General features: G+C 35.2%; 1 protein-coding gene across 2 annotated transcripts in view; it reads right to left on the bottom strand.

Annotated features, from left to right (window-relative positions):
- Positions 1 to 1,214: 1,214 nt before the first annotated feature.
- trpv4 (transient receptor potential cation channel, subfamily V, member 4) overlaps positions 1,215 to 19,428 on the bottom strand; it is a 34,483-nt gene continuing 16,269 nt past the window's right edge. For both annotated transcript variants that reach the window (XM_073839659.1, XM_073839658.1), the window contains exons 7-17: positions 12,528 to 12,826; positions 12,243 to 12,422; positions 11,436 to 11,594; positions 10,081 to 10,173; positions 9,813 to 9,886; positions 8,041 to 8,206; positions 6,075 to 6,141; positions 5,676 to 5,980; positions 4,893 to 5,020; positions 4,683 to 4,795; positions 1,215 to 2,871 (exon numbers count right to left, since the gene is read on the bottom strand). In XM_073839659.1, the coding sequence (XP_073695760.1) occupies positions 2,759 to 2,871; positions 4,683 to 4,795; positions 4,893 to 5,020; positions 5,676 to 5,980; positions 6,075 to 6,141; positions 8,041 to 8,206; positions 9,813 to 9,886; positions 10,081 to 10,173; positions 11,436 to 11,594; positions 12,243 to 12,422; positions 12,528 to 12,826 (1,697 nt within the window). In that variant the 3' untranslated portion in view covers positions 1,215 to 2,758. The remainder of the gene's footprint in view (positions 2,872 to 4,682; positions 4,796 to 4,892; positions 5,021 to 5,675; positions 5,981 to 6,074; positions 6,142 to 8,040; positions 8,207 to 9,812; positions 9,887 to 10,080; positions 10,174 to 11,435; positions 11,595 to 12,242; positions 12,423 to 12,527; positions 12,827 to 19,428) is intronic.

Raw genomic sequence — 19,428 nt, 5'->3', positions numbered from 1 at the left:
TTGCATTGAATCAGAATCAGATTTATACCCCTGTTTTCACAGACAAGGCTTAAGCCTAATCCTAGACTAAAATGTAAATCTGAGCTGTTTCAACTGACAGAAACTTGCACTGACTGATCTTAAAATTTATCAGTGCCTTTGTTTTGTCTCAAGATGCACATTGGTAATATTTTTTTCTAAGCAATTTAAAAAAAAATGAAATGTCCTAATTGAGCTATGGCCTAACCCTGGTTTAGTCTAAGCCCTGTCTGTGAAACCGGGCCATGTTTATAATGGGAATTGTACTGATTTTAATGAAAACTGTAATGGTGCCCATTGGTCTCTACTGGTAACTGTTCACCTTCTATTGGTGGCTTGTTAAAACCATTAAATCCTAATAGAATATGTCCCAAAACACACTACAGGAAACATTTTAATGGTTAAAAGCTGATGGTTTGTTATGGTATTTGTAGTAGAAAGTATTTGATTATATGCAATGTTTTCTGTTGTTGTTGTTGTTTTTCAGCAGGGATTTTTTTTCTCTTTTTCAAGTAAATGATGTATTCATGATGTTTTGAAATTGGTTAGTTTCGAATACATTCAGTGAAATGGTTCAATGAATCAAAACTCCGAACTGGCTCACTGAACCAAGAACCATTTTGTTCGGACTTGTTAGTGAGCCAAGAAGCAGATAGTATGCGTTCTAGGCATTTAGAGTGAACAGAGGATGTGTCTGTTTGGGGCAAAAAGCAGAACAGCAGGAATGTTAATAAAGCATGAACTGGAAATGTTTATGACTAGATCGTATAGGCAGTTTTATGAACACATGCGTACAAAACAGTTAAACTTGCTATTTATTAGTGCACAAACTTTTTCAGCCAAATTAATTATGGTAAATGCAAATTATATTTAGGGCTAGACTTTAAATCACTTTTTTATTAGCTGAAATGAGACGCATAAAATTACAAACACACTTATTAAAAAACAGCAATATATTTCATGAGTTTTAATGGAGTGCTATTATGCCACGATGTAAAAGAACTCCTGAAATGTTTTTTTTTTTACTAATGGCAAGACTGCTGGAGATTAATTTAGTCAAGTAATTAATTTCAATTCTTTCCTTTACATACAATACTTAAGGCAAGCAGATCAGTGATTAAGAAACAAAGGAGATTAATTAAAAATACAAGAAGTAGCATACAAATTAAAACACTGAAAATAAGACAAAGCCGCTCTTTCAGATGGTTAAGAGTGGGCGATCCAGAATCTCTTTAATGTTGAAACAAATTGAATAATCATTCAATCCAGTACATGAAATAATAATCAACAGCAGCATCAAACATCTAACATACTGGCAGGATAATGTCTGCTACCAAGAATATATTATCTATTTCTGTACATTCCTTCCATACCTAAACTATAGTTAGTGTCTAATGCAATGTAACGGATATTTGAAATGACCAAAAGTGTGAAAGCAGGCCTGTAAACAAAAACACAGATCCCTGTTACAGTCCTCTAGAAGTCAAACTTCACGAATTTCAAAAATAATACAAAAAACACCTAAATTGTGACCCTGAACCACAAAAGCAGTCGTAGCACGGGTGTATTTGTGCCGATAGCTAACATTTAGTTTGGGTTAAAATTATTGATTTTTCTTTTATGCCAAAAATCATTAGGATGTTAAGTAAAGATCATGCTCTATGGAGACATTTTGTAAATTTCCTACCGTAAATATATCCAAACTTAATTTTTGATTAGTAATGTGCATTGTGAAGAACTTCATTTAAACAACTTTAAAGGCGATTTTCTGAATATTTTGATTTTTTAGCACCCTCAGATTCCAGATTTTCAAATAGTTGCATCTCGGCCAAATATTGTCCTATCCTAACAAACCAAACATCAATGGAAAGCTTCAAAACCCTTATGGCTGGTTTTGTGGTCCAGAGTTACAACTGGGAAAAATATATACATATACAATATATTAAAAATACATAAAGTAGTTCCCCTACAAAATGTGCCATTTTGTCCTTTGGCATGGGTTTATCAGTGAAATAAGAAACCTCTATACTGATCCGGTCGCTTTAAATCATTACCACTATCACACCAATTAAGTTCAGTGTCACACTATTGCTAGCATACTGAGGTGAAAATAGCAAACTGCTGCTGTCTGGCAATGCGCACACTCCTGGTGTGGGTGGCACATCTGTTTTCTGCATGACCTTTATTACAAAACAAAGCCAAAGGCCAAATCAGAACAGCATTTTTTTTTTTTTGTCTTTCCATTATGGGTTGGCAATATAACAAAAGAACAATACGATTTTTCATTAAAAAAAAGGACTGTACTTTATCACAAGGCACATTTAACACTGTAATCTGACATGATTATTGATTAAAATATAACCTTTTCCACATAATCCACAAGAAAATGTCAGCAGGAATCAATGGAGCAGACAGACGCTGATACTCAAATCCAAGACCTTGTGGAGTGTTTTTGATCAAAATAATAATAAAGAGAACTCTTTTAAAAATCTATTGCACACTCCATGAAAAACACTACAATATTACACATCAAAAATGTTCCTGAGTGTCTCATGGGTCCAAATATACACGTAAAACACAATCATCATCATAAACAAAATCTATATATATACTGTATCAGGGTACTTTTAAAAGTCACAAAACAGAGCTGTTCTCACAATAATGATAAAAACTAGAACTATTGTCAGCTTTTATAAAATACATAACTGTAAAATTCCTCAAAAGTCCTTAGCGTTCAGCTTTAGCCTTCAGACTTATGTCTGTGTCGGCCTGTGAGAGGCTCCATCTCTACAATAATGTCTCTGGGGCCCCTGTTCAGTTCCACCACTCTTGGGACGACAGTGGACCAGCGATCTGTTGGAGTAGAGGATAAAAAAAATTATATGTTGTTATTTTTTGAAACACTTTTCTGTGTATTACTGGGTAAAATCAGAGCCATATAAAAAGAGAGTTGCGACACGCTTTGATCTCGCCGCCGCACGGTCACGTGGTTCATGTAGCTCTCAATAGTTCCAAACAGCTCCGCGCTGTCAATGTGTTTGAATGGAGTTAAATAGGATAGACAGCAGTTTTACTATATTTGCACAATTTCGAGTAATTATTAACACATAATGTGCATTGATTGTGTATTGATAACTTCTCTGAATACACTTTACAATCGCATTTTATTCTGGGGAGTGATAAAGAGACATAATTAATATGTTCTCATACTCTTTGGCAGTCAAATGTGACCAAACACCTTAAGTGTAACTTTTATTCAATTAAATAACTGTAATATATATAGTTAAGTTCTATTTAGTAAATATTTTGAGGAGGTTTTTTTGTACTTAATATGTGCAATAATGATCCTGACCATTTAAAAGATAACATTTTCTAATATAGTATTTATATTATAGTTAGTGTAATATTTAAGGTTAAATACATCTGCATTTGTATTTGGACATGATCAAACACTCTTTTTTTATATGTTTCGATTTAACGATTTAATGTTAAATAAAAAAAAGTAATTTACTCTTGTTTTATGATATTCAAATATACAACATAAGTGAATATTATAAAAGGCAAGCAAAAATGGCATTTAACATAATAGAAAAGATGAAAATAATGTTTAAAAAAACACAAGGCAACGAATTGCATTCAGCACACATTTTTATCGTATTTCTTGAATGCAGTCTTTACTGAAACTCATTCAACCTCCTACAGTGAGAGAAAGATTGCAGAAAGACTAAAAACATAAAAATATGACAATTAGTATCTGGTTATGGTCGCTATTACGGTGTTTCTCACGTTGTCCAGCTGCATTTACAGTTTAACTGTTTATTTTTTAACGATAAGTATTAACTATAACATGCTTCATAAAACACCACTATTGGCCAGTTTTTCGAGAGGTCAACTGATGCGTTAAAATGTAAATAAATGCAGTAATTTCTTCAATATACTTGCGACTGTGCTTGAGAAGCGCTGAAATGAATGGGCTTCAATGCAGGAGCTATTGGTTGTTTGGAACTATTGACCGCTCCATGACACGCTTTACTTCCGCATTCCTCAGTTCCTATGGAAGCCTATGGGAGTGTCGCAACTCTCTTTTTATATGGCTCTGGGTAAAATATGTGCCAAAGAAGTCATTTTATTCTAAAAGCATAAACACTTGTTTAGGGGTTTACAGTTGAGATCAAAGGTTTACATACACCTTGTGGAATCTACAAAATGTTAGTTATTTTACCAAAATAAGAGGGATCATACAAAAATCATGTTATTTTTTTTTTTTATTTAGCTCTTTCCTGAATAAGTTATTTCACATGAAAGATGTTTACATCTAGTCCACAAGAGAAAATAATAGTTGAATTTATAAAAATGACCCCGTTCTGCTGTGGATCATTCAGGTAACAACACAGTGTGAAGAATCAAGTGTATGTAAACTTTTGAACAGGTTCATTTTTATCAATTCAACTATTATTTTCTCTTGTGGACTAAACATATTTTATGTGAAAAAAAATATCTTATTCAGGTCAGTGCTAAATAAAAAAATAACATGCATTTTATAAGACCCTTATTTTGCTAAAATAATTAACATTTGTCAGATTCTGCAAGGTGTATGTAAGCTTTAGACCTCAAATGTATATATGCAGCATACTATGAAAATTCATGTCTGCTGGTTTACTGACCTCTTCGAAGGCCCCGTCCACCCTGTGTTTGTTCGTAATGTTCTTTCTGGCCCGGATCCTCATTTATGATCCCCAGATTTTGATTCCAGTGGGACCACTTGACCTCGTCCACTCTAAAGCACAGAGAACAAAGGCCCAAAAATGTTGTAAATGATTTGAAGAGTTTGGTTGTAATTTAATAAATGAGTAGTGGATATCTTGTAGCTCTACCTGAAGCACCATCGTTTGTCTGGCGTTCCATCCAAGCCCTTGCCCACAGTAACCATCTCTCCAACACGGAAAGACTTGCGCAGACACACAGGGAAAGACCGCTCAATGTCCAGGATAGTAGTTGCCCACTGATGCAAACAAAAGGAAAATGACATGTTGGAGGTGAAAGGCATTTATAACCAGTGAATACTGAGGTAAAAGCCTTGGACAGAAGTTAACAAAAAAAATTGGAGTGACTTCCTGTCAGACAAGCACCAAAATAAAGCACTGAAACAAAAACTTAAAGGAATAGGTTAACCAAAAACTGCAATCATTCACTTTCTTTCTATCATGTCATTCCAACCCAGTATTTTCTGCCAAGAAAAAACTAAAGATTTGTATGGAGCTTGTAATCTTACATCTTTTTCATGGAAGCATTAAAGGGTTAGTTTACCCAAAAATAAAAATTCTGTCATTAATTACTCACCCTCATGTTGTTTCAAAACCGTAAGACATTTGTTCATCTTCGGAACACAGTGCTTTCTGACCCTGCATAGACAGCACTGTAACTGACATGTTTAAGGTTCAGAAAGGGAGTTAGGACATTGTAAAAATAGATAGTCTTACGGATTTGGAATGACAAGAGGGTGAATAATTAATGACAGAATTTTCATTAATTGAACTAACCCTTTAAAACATGGTTGAAAGGACATGAAGGAGAGTCAATTATGAGAAAAACTGGCCACAATTTAAATACTATCTATGCAACAGACTGGCACATTTGACCTTTTCTATACCCCTCACCTGCAGTTTCCAGATCTGCTTGCTCTCTTTAGACACCTGTCCCACCGTCTCCCCCATCAAAGCAATTAACATGTTGAGTAACAGGACGAAGGTGAGAATAATGTAGGTGACCAGGAGAATGAGGAAGACAACGGGATACTGTGCGCCTTTTAGCATGTCGTCCAGCTCTCCAATGCCTATGGTCAGCTTAAACAGGTCCAAGAGAAATTCGCTGAAGGTGTTTGTATCTCGGCATTCGGGGTATTTGGGGCAGGTTTCATTACATGTGCTCTGTTCAGGGCAGATGGTCAGCAGTGACACTAACGCTGGTGCGCAAAACAAAACGAAAAAGTCAGAGTCACGAATGACGACAAATGTTTCCATAAAATACCAATAATTGAACTTTTATTACTAGAATACCTGATGCATAGCCGATCATGAAGAGCACGTAGACCAGCAGGAACCGGAACAAATCTTTGATGAGAATCTAAACAAAATACCCAAATTGAAGACACAATGGGTAAACAAGATGGTCTCTTAATTACACTGACAATATGAGAAGAAAGCAGAGCAGCAAGGACGATCATTATTCTAAGGGTTTTATGCAGTTTCTAGCAGCAGTGTACAGTCGTGGCCAAAAGCTTTGAGAATTACATAAATTTTGGAAATTGGAAAAGTTGCTGCTTAAGTTTTTATAATAGCAATTTGCATATTCTCCAGAATGTTATGAAGAGTGATCAGATGAATTGCATAGTGCTTCTTTGCCATGAAAATGAACTTAATCCCGAAAAAAACTTTCCACTGCATTTTATTGCTGTCATTAAAGGACCTGCTGAGATCATTTCAGTAATCGTCTTGTTAACTCAGGAGAGAATGTTGACGAGCACAAAGCTGGAGATCATTATGTCAGGCTGATTTGGGTTAGAATGGCAGACTTGACATGTTAAAAGGAGGGTGATGCTTGAAATCATTGTTCTTCCATTGTTAACCATGGTGACCTGCAAAGAAACGTGTGCAGCCATCATTGCGTTGCATAAAAATGGCTTCGCAGGCAAGGATATTGTGGCTACTAAGATTGCACCTAAATCAACAATTTATAGGATCATCAAGAACTTCAAGGAAAGAGGTTCAATTCTTGTTAAGAAGGCTTCAGGGCGTCCAAGAAAGTCCAGCAAGCGCCAGGATCGTCTCCTAAAGAGGATTCAGCTGCGGGATCGGAGTGCCACCAGTGCAGAGCTTGCTCAGGAATGGCAGCAGGCAGGTGTGAGCGCATCTGCACGCACAGTGAGGCCAAGACTTTTGGAAGATGGCCTGGTGTCAAGAAGGGCAGCAAAGAAGCCACTTCTCTCCAAAAAAAAAAAACATCAGGGACAGATTGATCTTCTGCAAAAAAGTATGGCGACTGGACTGCTGAGGACTGGGGCAAAGTCATATTCTCCGATGAAGCCTCTTTCCGATTGTTTGGGGCATCTGGAAAAAGGCTTGTCCGGAGAAGAAAAGGTGAGCGCTACCATCAGTCCTGTGTCATGCCAACAGTAAAGCATCCTGAGACCATTCATGTGTGGGGTTGCTTCTCATCCAAGGGAGTGGGCTCACTCACAATTTTGCCCAAAAACACAGCCATGAATAAAGAATGGTACCAAAACACCCTCCAACAGCAACTTCTTCCAACAATCCAACAACAGTTTGGTGAAGAACTTTGCATTTTCCAGCACGATGGAGCACCGTGTCATAAGGCAAAAGTGATAACTACTGTAGTGTAAGTGGCTCGGGGACCAAAACGTTGAAATTTTGGGTCCATGGCCTGGAAACTCCCCAGATCTTAATCCCATTGAGAACTTGTGGTCAATCCTCAAGAGGCGGGTGGACAAACAAAAACCCACTAATTCTGACAAACTCCACGACGTGATTATGAAAGAATGGGTTGCTATCAGTCAGGATTTGGCCCAGAAGTTGATTGAGAGCATGCCCAGTCGAATTGCAGAGGTCCTGAAAAAGAAGGGCCAACACTGCAAATACTGACTCTTTGCATAAATGTCATGTAATTGTCGATAAAAGCCTTTGAAACGTATGAAGTGCTTGTAATTATATTTCAGTACATCACAGAAACAGCTGAAACAAAGATCTAAAAGCAGTTTAGCAGCAAAATTTGTGAAAACTAATATTTGTGTCATTCTCAAAACTTTTGGCAATGACTGTACACTATTAGGGATGTAATCATTACTGGAAAAAGCAGCTTGTTATATGCTTAACTATGAAGACATGCTGTTTAACAAGCAGGACAATGTTGTCTAATTCAAAAAGACAGGATTTACAAATAACATAAATTAAAGAAACAAATAAATCAAATGTATTGTACATGGCTATTTACTTGCTCTTTTCATACCTTCTGAATCATGATGCTGTAAGTTCCAGTGAGTTTAAGGCCTCTGGTAAAATAGAGGGTGTTCATCCAGCCTAGTGCTAGAGCAAACACCATCACAGACACGTAGGCTTCAATCCCTGACAGGTACAGTGCTGCACTCACCAGCACCAACACGGAATAGATGAAGCTATGGAAACAGAAGGGATTGGTCAAGAGGTAATGTACAGTTGAGGTCAAAAGTTTCAATACTCTACAACTTGCAGAATCTGCAAAATGTTTATTATTTTTAACTAACATAAGAGGGATCATACGAAATGCATGTTATTTTTTATATAGTACTGACCTAAAAAAGACATTTACATATAGTCCACAAGAGAAAATAATAATTGAATTTATAAAAAATAACCTCATTCAAAAGTTTACATACACTTGTTTTTAAATACTGTGTTGTTACCTGAATAAGCCACAGCTAGGTTTCTTTGTTTGTTTTTGATAGTTGTGCATGACTCTTGTTTGTCCGCTGTTCTTCAGAAAAATCCTTCAGGTCCCACAAATTCTTTGGTTTTTCAGCATTTTTGTGTATTTGAACCCTTTCCAACAATGACTGTCTGATTTTGAGATCCATTTTTTCACACTGAGGACAACTGAGGGCCTCATATGCAACTGTTACAGAAGGTCCAAACACTCACTGATGCTTCAGAAGGAAAAACGATGCATTAAGAGCCAGGGGGTGAAAACTTTTGAACAGAATTAAGATATGTACATTTTTCTTATTTTGCCTAAATATTTTTTTTTTCATTTAGTACTGCCCTTCAGAAGCTACAAAAGATACTTACATGTTTCCCAGAAAACAAAATAAGTGAAATTTACCCTGACCTTCAAATTCAAAAAGTTTTCTTCCCCAGCTCTTAATGCATCGTTTTTCCATCTGGAGCATCAATGAGTGTTTGAACTTTTGTAATATGAGTCCCTCAGAGTGAAAAGATGGATATCAAAATCATACAGTCATTGTTGAAAAGGGTTTAAATACACAAAAATGCTGAAAAAACAAAGCATTGGTGGGACCTGAAGAATTTTTCTGAAGAACAGTGGGAAGTTTACCTGTTCAGGACAAACAGGAGACTTATGAACAACTATCACTAAACAAAAAACACAGCTGTGGATCATTCAGGTAACAGCACAGTATTAAGAATTAAGTGTATGTAAACTTTGATAAATTCAACTATTATTTTCTCTTGTGGACTATATGTAAACGTCTTATGTAAAATATCCTATTCAGGACAATACTAAATAAAATGAACATTTTGAAGATTCTGCAAGGTGTATGTAAACTTTTGACTTTTGACTACTTGTCATCAACATACTTCAACTATTAAGGTTACCATTTGCTTTGTTTACTGGTGGCTTATTATCAGCTCAAAATTGATAACTAAATATGTTGTGGCCTCTGGCTATTTTCTTGTTTTGCTACTGTGAAGGTTACGGAACGTCTTTCATTTCCCATTTACTCTTTTGCTGAGTTTCAATATGTAAGATTTGCTTTTCAAATGCAAAATGCCTCACTGGTTTAGCAATGGCATATATTAATTATAATTAACATAAACATATCGGTGAACCACAGTCATCTTTGCTTAGATTGTGCTGTTTTTCTGCAAGGAGATTAACTATTAAAACATGCCAAGAAAGGGTTCTGGAATTAATTAGACAGCTCAATTAAAAAGAGGGAGAAAATCGCCTTAGGGAAAGACATCGAGAGTAAAGGAAGACACAAAGAATGGAACCGAGTGTCTTACTAGAGAAGTTGAAAGGATCCATCAATAAATAAAGAATTCACCCCCGGGCACTTCTTCAGGAATAGGTCCTTAATCTAAATCAGGGGAGAAAACCAAGAAATGCTGCTAAAGATTTTTAGCGATAGCTAAAGAGGAAAGACAGGGAAAGAAAGAGTGATTTTGCGTACTAAAACATACAAACTGTTCTTTTAGCAAGCTGAGATGGAAGTGTGATCTTACAAATAAAAAAGCATTAAAATTGATTGGTTATTGTGTATGTAAAGCTTACATTTGTTACGAAGAAAAAGAGTCCAGAAGCCACAGTTATGATCTCCCCTGCCAAACGCAGCTTGTCTCCTGTGGTGTTGTAGGTGTACGGGGGCTGTGGAAGTATACGGTTTAGGAATCAATACAGACTTGTTCATTCCCAGAAAGCATCTACACCACATCAACTTTCTTTACATTTACTCTGCAATTTTAAACAAAAAAACATGAACACCCACATGGACACTAACTTTAAAAGTATAAGGGCTTGTAAAACTGTAAAAATGTTCACCAGGGTTGCATATATAATATTACAGTAATATTGTAAAATGTTATTACAATTTAAAATAACTTTTCCATTTTAATATATATTTTCATGTATTTTTTTTATGTGATGGCAAAGCTGAATTTTCAGCAGCTATTACTCCAGTCTTCATTCAGAAATGATTTTAATATGCTGATTTGCTGCTCAAGAAACATTGATTATAACAGCAAATGTTAAAAACAATTGTGCCACTTGTTCAAAAGAACATCATTTATTTGAAATAGATATCTTTTGAAATATTAAACGTCTTTACTGTTACATGTGATTGATTTCATGCATCCTTGCTACAAAAAATTTATTTCTTTCAAAAAAAAAACCTCACTGGCCCAAAACCTTTGAATGACAGTGTAAAACAATATGTGACCCTGGACCACAAAACCAGTCATAAGGGTTAATTTTCTGAATAAATAAGCTTTCTATAAATAAGTAATAAATAAGCTTTCTATTGATGTATGGTTTGTTAGGATCGGACAATATTTAAAAATCTGGAATCTGAGGTTGCAAAAAAAAAAAAAAACTAAGAAAATCGCCTTTAAAGTTGTCCAATTGAAGTTCTTTGTAATGCATATATTACTAATCAAAAATTAAGTTTTGATATATTTACGGTAGGAAATTTACAAAATATCTTCATGGAACATGATCTTTACTTAACATCCTAATGATCTTTGGCATAAAAGAAAAATCAATCATTTTGACCCATACAATGTACTGTTGGCTATTGCTACAAATATACCCATGCTACTTACGACTGGTTTTGTGGTCCAAGGAGAGAATATTGACTACTCATAGAAAATGAATACCAGAAAGCTCAATATACCTGCTGGACAAAATAAGTAGTGTGCTTTAGCATGATTTGAGCTAAAGAAGCTCTATTTAATTATAATACTTTTGTTTTCCTAATTTGATTAGTGAATTGACTTGTTACCAAAATGTAATCTTGACCAACAGTTTTGGAGATTTCAGTCTCTCCCAACTGAAGCAGATGGAAGATTATTCTGACTGGAAACTAGATGGCAAGATAGCTGCTGAGCAAACTGACTGAAAGCTGTACTCACAGTACCCACTGATGGGCGATAATAGGCCACAAGAGTGAAGATGATCATGGTGGCAAGGTAAGAAAACACACTGATGTAAAAGGTCACAGCAGCAAACTTCTGCCACTTGGCTCTCAGCAGCTCGTTTATGGGTTCAACCGCTAACATCTCATGGCGATTCTGGGGGAAAGAACAATAAAACATGTCAGAAAGCTGAATCTTGAAGCCATCAATGTAATGAAAACAGATTCTTGGAGATAGTCATGTCACATCATACACATTCTGCTGTATGTACTCAAAAATCTGCAAAGCCTCAAATCTCAAGTGTGACCCTGGACCACAAAACCAGTCCAACTTCCAATTTTTGTAAGTTGAGATTTATACATAGATGAATAAATAAGCTTTCCATTGCTGTATGGTTTGTTAGGATAGGACAATATTTGGCCGAGATACAGCTACTTGAAAAACAGAAATCTGAGGGTGCAAAAAAAATCGAAATATTGAGAAAATCGCCTCTAAAGTTGTTCAAATTAAGTTTTTAGCAATTCAAATTACTAATCAGATATTAAGTTTTGATATATTTATGGTAGGAAATGTACTAAATATCTTCATGGAACATGATCTTTACTTAACATCCTAATGATTTTTGGCATAAAAGAAAAATTTTGACCCATTCAATGTATTATTGGCTATTGCTACAAATATACCTGTGCTACTTAAGATTTGTTAAGTGGTTTTGTGGTCCAGGGTCACATATGATAAAATATGGAGCACCATACAGTACACAGTCTATTTTCCTCGCTTTCTTTTGTCTGTCCACATGTTCACCTCAATCCTGCTGTTGTAGACGAGTATCTCCAGAACAGAGACTTCCTCTCCGCAGGTATCCAGTGAAGACAGATCATACAGGTTGGAGTATACGGGTCCATAAGCCCAGTCCTTAAATTTCCGGGAAAGATGTCGAGCCTCCTCATCTTTGATCTCTCTCCGGATAATGTGCTGGAACACCTGTGGAGGAAAAAACATTTCATTTTAGTTTGCTTTGCCTTTTCTACCACACTTTCCCAATGCAAGTTTTTAAAGCTGCATTGCCGGTGTAAAGCAATCTCCTACCCCAATTTTGCCCAGCTTGGCGGCCATCATGAGAGGGGACATGCCATCATTGTTGAATAAATTCTCCAAGTTGCAGTCTGGGTAGAGTTTGGCACTTTTGATGAGCAGCAAGTCGTACATCTTAGTGACGAATCGCGTGTTGTCCCTAGTGTTGTCAGCGATACGGACCAGGGCGTGCAGGACTGTGTTTCCCCTTGAGTCCTGCCTCCGCAGATCTGCCGCCTTGTGGCTGTTCTCAGTCAGGTAATGCACCATGTCTGGTTGGTTGGTACAAGCTGCGAGTGAGAGAGGCAGCTCACCTGAACAATGGGAAAGAGATATAATCAGTTGTCAATTTGTCTAAATTCTAATTCTAAAGGAAATGATTTCAGTCATCAGTCAAACGTTTTAGAACAGTTAGATTTTTAAGGATTTTTAAATAAGTGTCTTCTGCTCACCAAGTAAAATTTTGAAATATTTTTACTATTTAAAAGAACTGTTTTCTATTTTAATGTATTTTAAAATGTTATTTATTCCTGTGATCAAAGCTAAATTTTCAGCATCATTACTCCAGTCTTCAGAGTCACATGATCCTTCAGAAATCATTCTAATATGCTGATTTGCTGTTCAAGAAACATTTATTTGTATTATTATCATCATCATCAATATTTAAAAAAGTTTAATACATTTTTTTCAGGATTCTTTAATGAATAGAAATATCCAAAGGTCAGTGTTTATCTGAAATAAACAACTTTTGAGTTTTATTCAAAACCATTCAAAAACTTAGAGTCAGTTTCTTTTTTTTTGGATCGAAATTATAGAAATGAATACTTTTATTTAGCAAGAATGCTTAAAAAGGATCAAAAATTATGATAAAGACGTTTATAATGTTACAAAAGATTTGTATTTCAGAAAAATGCTGTTCTTCTAAACTTTCTATTCATCAAAGAAACCTAAAAAAATCTACTAAGCTGTTTTCAAATTTTTGAGCAGCAAATCAGAATATTAGAATGATTTCTAAAGGATCATGTGACTGAAGTAATGATGCTAAAAATTCAGCTTTAAATTCACAGGAATAAATTACATTTTAAAATATATTCAAATAGAAAACAGTTCTTTTAACTAGTAAAAATATTTCAAAATTGTAACGTTTTTGCTATATTTTGGTTGAAATAAATGCAGGCTTGGTAAGCAGAAGAGACTTCTTAAAAACACATTAAAAATCTTCCTGTTCAAAAACTTTTGACTGGGATTTTAATCGATTCTCATTTTCACCAAATGATGTCGATTCTTCAATCCCAAAAATCGATGTCGTCTCACCAAAGACGTAAATTTAGCAGCTTGTAAATAATACTAATGTCACATTAACCTCCGAAAAAAACATACTAGGTGACCGTAAACTGGTTAGTCAGCTCGAAAAAATGAACTCTAGAGAGGAGCATTTTGTTAAATATATGCACCATGTAACATATTCATGATCATTTTTACTGTTCTTCGATGTTTTGTTTGAATAAATCCTTCAAGTTTTATGACAGACACCACTTAAATGTTTATATTTAAAAAAAAATTAATTGAGTGTAATTTAAGCATTTGTATGTAAAAAATTTTAACCTTCAATATTAATGTAGTACCAACTGACTCTAATGTATATTTTACAGCATTGGTTAAAGGATTTTTTTTTTTTTTGAGAAAATGTGGCATGTACTGTACATGATATATAGTAGTCAACATTTGAAGTGGATCAAAACCTTTCATCAAATTTGTCCTAAAACCAAAAATAATTCATGTTCTTGTCTTTCGACAACTGTGATGAACTTTTTTTGATCCACTTAAAATAGTGAGTACTTTATATCTAAAATAATCAATATTGAATCAAATCGGAAATCGAATCGCAAGCCTGTTGAAACAGCATCATGAAACAGCGAAATGTGAAATTTGTGTCAAAACCCAGTCCTAGTTTTAACTGTAGTTTTGATCAAATAAATGCAGCCTTGGTGAACATTTTAAAACTATTACAAATCTTACCAACCCCTAAACTTTTGAAGGGTTTACATAAGACACTTTCATTCTGCGCATTAAGTGTATCCCCCCATTCAACTGAAAAAAATCAGTTTGGACCAGCATTATGGTTTATGCTGGTTTGAAGCTGGTTCAGCTGTTGGTTGACCATCACAGTCTGATAAATCTGGTTGCAAGCTAGCTATAAAGCCTGATAAGGATCAGCATACCTGCATCCAAACCACAAACCACCTGGCCTCTTCACTAGGATCTCTGCCCAGCTATTAGACTCTAACCTTCAGATGTCCCTTTTATCTATCATTTCCCTTTACTAAACACCACAATGAAGAAATACAATTAGCCCCTAAAAGTCAATCAGTCCTTTGCAGGGCTCACATGACAAATGTGCTTTGATCTAAATGTCACTATTTGTATCCAGTACTCAATTAGCGCTCGTCTCACGAGAGCCATCTCAAACAGGAAAACCAAACAGAGACTTGAGAGTGAGCTGTTGCCAGGGGTGACAGATTATTTTCATGTCACTTCTTATAGAAACGCTTCGCTCTCATTGATTTGCACGCGCTCAGAGAGCGGTTAGCGTGACTGCTAAATCACATTAGCTGTCAGTGCTCACAGGTTCACGCTCACGTCACCGGGAAGCTCCGCGGCGAATGACTCCCTTCGTGCTCAGATCAGGGGGGATTAAACACTGACAGCCGTGTCTAATACAAATGAAAATAATTTACAGGTGAATAAAAGAGAGATGGAGACTCCTGGCAGGGCACCAGAAAAGATAATCCTATTCAGTCATCCTTGGATTATATTAAAATAGTTTTGCATCTTTCAATCAGTTCCAAAGCAGACGTCTTGTTCTGGGGGTTCCAAATCTGCGAGATGTAAACGAGGTTCATGAATAGGGAATTCAAATTCTCAGCTTGATTTTAAAATCACAGCTTTGTAACCGCTAATGTCCTGGAAGGATAAACTAATTAGAATATTTGACATGACAAAAGAAATGTAGGGGCAGGACTTACACATATTATCCAAACATGGCACTTCAGAAGGAAAGCAAAGCTTACACTCTAAAAAAAATGCTAGGTTATTTTTTTAACCCAAATGCTGGGTTCAGCCTGTTGGGTCATTTTATTAGGTTGTTTTTAATATTTTTACCCAGGTGCTGGGTAGTTTTTCTGAACTCTTAAAAATGTTGAGTGATTTTTGTTGACCCAAATGCTGGGCTCAGCTTGTTGGGTCATTTTATTAGGTTATTTTAATATTTTTTTACCCAGGTGCTGGGTCGTTTTTAATGGGTTATTAAATATTGGGTTATTTTTTTCTACCCAACCGCTGGGTTGAGCCTGTCTCCGATGAAACAACCCAGCTGCTGAGTTACAGTAACGGTGTGTTCACACGGGGCGCAAGCGTCAACGCTTAACGGAAGGCGTGGCTGACGTTTATGGTCATAGCAGCGTCAGCCAATGAAATGCTGCTCTTGAACAGGATGAACGTGATTGGCTGCCGCCTGGCCACTGTATTTGCATAGAGCGATCTGATTGGCTGACGCGGCGCTTCACTGGCGTTGCTCGCGGCAGAAGTTGAAAATTTCTCAACTTCTGCCGCGAGCAACGCGAGTGAAGCGCCGCCGACGGATCCACAATTCCTTTCGGCAAAGCTTGACGTCACCCATTCAAAGTCAATGGGAAGCGTTGACGCTTGCGCCCCGTGTGAACACACCGTAAGAGCGCAAGCTTTTTGCTTTCTCTACAAGTGAGACTGGTTCACAGCGCCTCAAATTTGTGACCCTGGACCACAAAACCTGAGATTTATACATCATATGAAAGCTCAATAAATAAGCTTTCTATCGATGTATGGTTTGTTAGGATAGGACAATACTTGGCCGCGATACATCTATTTGAAATCAGAAATCTGAGGATGCAAAAAAATAAAAAATACTGAGAAAATCACCTTTAAAGTTGTCCAAATTAGGTTCTTAACAAAGCATATTACAAATAAAAAATTACATTTTGATATATTTACAGTAGGATATCTTCATGGAACATGAACTTTACTTAATTTCTTAATGATTTTTGGCATAAAACAAAAATCAAAAATTTTGACCCATGCAATGTATTTTTGGCTATTGCTACAAATATACCCCAGCGACTTAAGACTGGTTTTGTGGTCCAGGGTCACATTTGGTGCACTACTTCAGCGAAATAAAGGTCTGTATACATTTATAAAGTCTTTATTGTGCTGTAAAGTATATTATTTTACTACGGCTGTCAGTCAAATAAATTTTTTTATCTAATTAATTACATGATGTGTCAAACTAATTAATTGAATTAATCGAATTAATCACAAAATACATTTGACTTTGAAAATACCCATAAAGATCATTTAAAGCTATTTTGTGTTAAATGGGAAAGTATCAAGTAGACATTACAAATTGTAGTTTTAGAAAGAAATATTTTATTTGATTCAACATAAAATGCATTACACATAAATTTTTAAGCATGGAACATAAAAGAATATAATCTGAGAAACATCCCCCAGCTTTGTTACCAACAGTCTTCAAAATACCTTCTTTTATGTTCCACAAAAGAAAGGTTTAAAATGACAAGGGTGAGTAAATTATGACAGAATGTAATTTTTTGGGGTGAACTATAACTGTTTTTATTTTTATTATTATTATTAGCCTATTTTTATTATTATTATTTTATTAAATTATACTGAACTAAATCTGCCAGCAGGTGGCGGTAAATGTCTTTATGAGACATTCACTCATTTGATTCAATTCGTTCAAACATCTGATTCATTCAGGAATGAAGTAAATGGCTCTCTTTATGAATGGTCCTTTGAATAATTGATTTAACATGGATTCCGTTCAACTAAACACAACTGTTAATTAAGCTAGTTAATTAAGTTAACTCCTTAAACTGACAGTCTATATTTTACGCAACGCAACATACAAGGACGAAATGTCAGTCAGCAGCCATCACTCGCATGATGGAAAACTGATTTTATTTGTTATAATATTAAATTTAATTTAATTTGATGTTAAAATATGTTTTCTAATCTCAGTATTGTTTGTTTATGGGCGGATTATGGAGTCAGTCACAGCTACGAGTGAAATTTAGATTTAGATTTCGGTGACACACCGGCATTTCGGTGAAAAGTGATTACAGAGAACAGTTAAATACACCTAAATTAAAATGCTACTTTTATTTCTAAAATGCTTTTTAAATGAGTTTAAATGCATGTAATATTGTAAACTATGCTGTATTCACCCAAATAAATTTGTCTTATATTTTTGATCTTGCTTAATAATAAATGTTCATCTTTTGATTATTGCTGTACCTCTGTAATTCTGTGTGATTTTTATTTTTCCAGCCCATTTTAAGCCAGCAATATAATATTTTTTAAACAATAGTTGACTTAAAGCAACCCAGTATGTTGAGTAAAAACATTTAACCCATTCAGCTGAGTCAAAATAACCCAGCATGTGTTCTGTCCGTTGTTTTTAAATCAGCATTTTGATGAAAAGCTTTTCTTTTGGAAAACATGTATAACAAATCATGCACGATAGCGTGTAGAAGCATGTATCAAAGAGATGTAACATCCAAAAATTTTAAATTAAAACTGTCATTTATTACTCACCCTCATGTTCCAAACCTGCATGCATGAAAATATTCTGAAGAATATTGAGAATCAAACATTTTCCATTCCCATTGACTTCAATTGTATTTACAATAGAAGTCAAAAGGAACCGAAGCGGTTTAGTTAACAACATTCTTCCAATATTGTGTTCCACAGAAAAAAGAAATGCATACAGGTTTGAAACAACATGAGGGTGAGTAATTTTTAGATGGACTGTCACTTTAAGAAAATCAATTTTCACACAGATGTAGCAACACACTCTGGTCAACAGGGGGCAGAATGTGTTCAGGCAAATGAGAAGGAAACTTTTCTAGCATACTTCAGACCATCATCATGCCTCCAAATATAAGACCCTTTTACTGTACTTTCCGTTGCAAACACAGAGGCTCTATTCACTCTCTAGCATCCTTAGTACATCCAGCACTTGTTTTATTTGTGACATAATGTCTTGTTGGTTTTCCGGTAAGCAACAAAAAAACGTTTTACTCACAGCTAAACATTCGATGAAAGTAAACTGTGTAATGCTCCCTACAGTTGCCAACTAAAGAAGAGAGGGTTTTAGGAATAGGGAAAGAAAATCGCCTGATGTTACTATGGGAACCACTGGGCCAAATGTATTGGTTAATTATAAGCAAATAAAGGCAAGAGTAATACATGACAAATCACCCTTTATCTTCTGTAGGGTTTTTTAATGTTTTCGTAAACAAAAGGCTCACCAAGGCTGCATTAGTTCCAATAACAGCAATGATATTATAAATAGTATGACTACAATCTAAAATAGTGTTTCCATTTCAATATATTTTAAAATGTAATTTATTTCTGAAATGGCAAAGCTGAATTTTCAGCACCATCTTAAGTGTCCGATGATCCTTTAAAAATCATTCTAATTTGCAGATTTGAATATTTCCTATTATCAATGTTGAAAATGGTTGTACTGTTTAATAATTTTGTGGCAACGTTTTGATAATATCCTTTGATGAATAAAGTAAAAGAAAACTGAAATATAAATCTTTTTTTAACATTATGTCTTTACACTTGCGTTGGAACATATACACAGCTGTTCAAATGTTTGGGATCAGTAAGATTTTTAAAGTTTTTAATGCACTCTCTTATGCTCATCAAAGCTGTATTTATTGGATCAAAAATACAGAAAAAAACTGTAATCTTGTGAAATATTATTACAATTCCTAATATTGGTTTTCTATTTTAATATACTTTAAAATCTGCATTTAATTTCTAACAATAAAAGTCCTTATCATTTTTTTAT

Source organism: Garra rufa, chromosome 5 (genome assembly GCF_049309525.1).
Source record: "Garra rufa chromosome 5, GarRuf1.0, whole genome shotgun sequence".
Lineage (NCBI taxonomy): Eukaryota > Metazoa > Chordata > Actinopteri > Cypriniformes > Cyprinidae > Garra > Garra rufa.
This window is presented reverse-complemented; position numbering and strand designations above follow the sequence as displayed.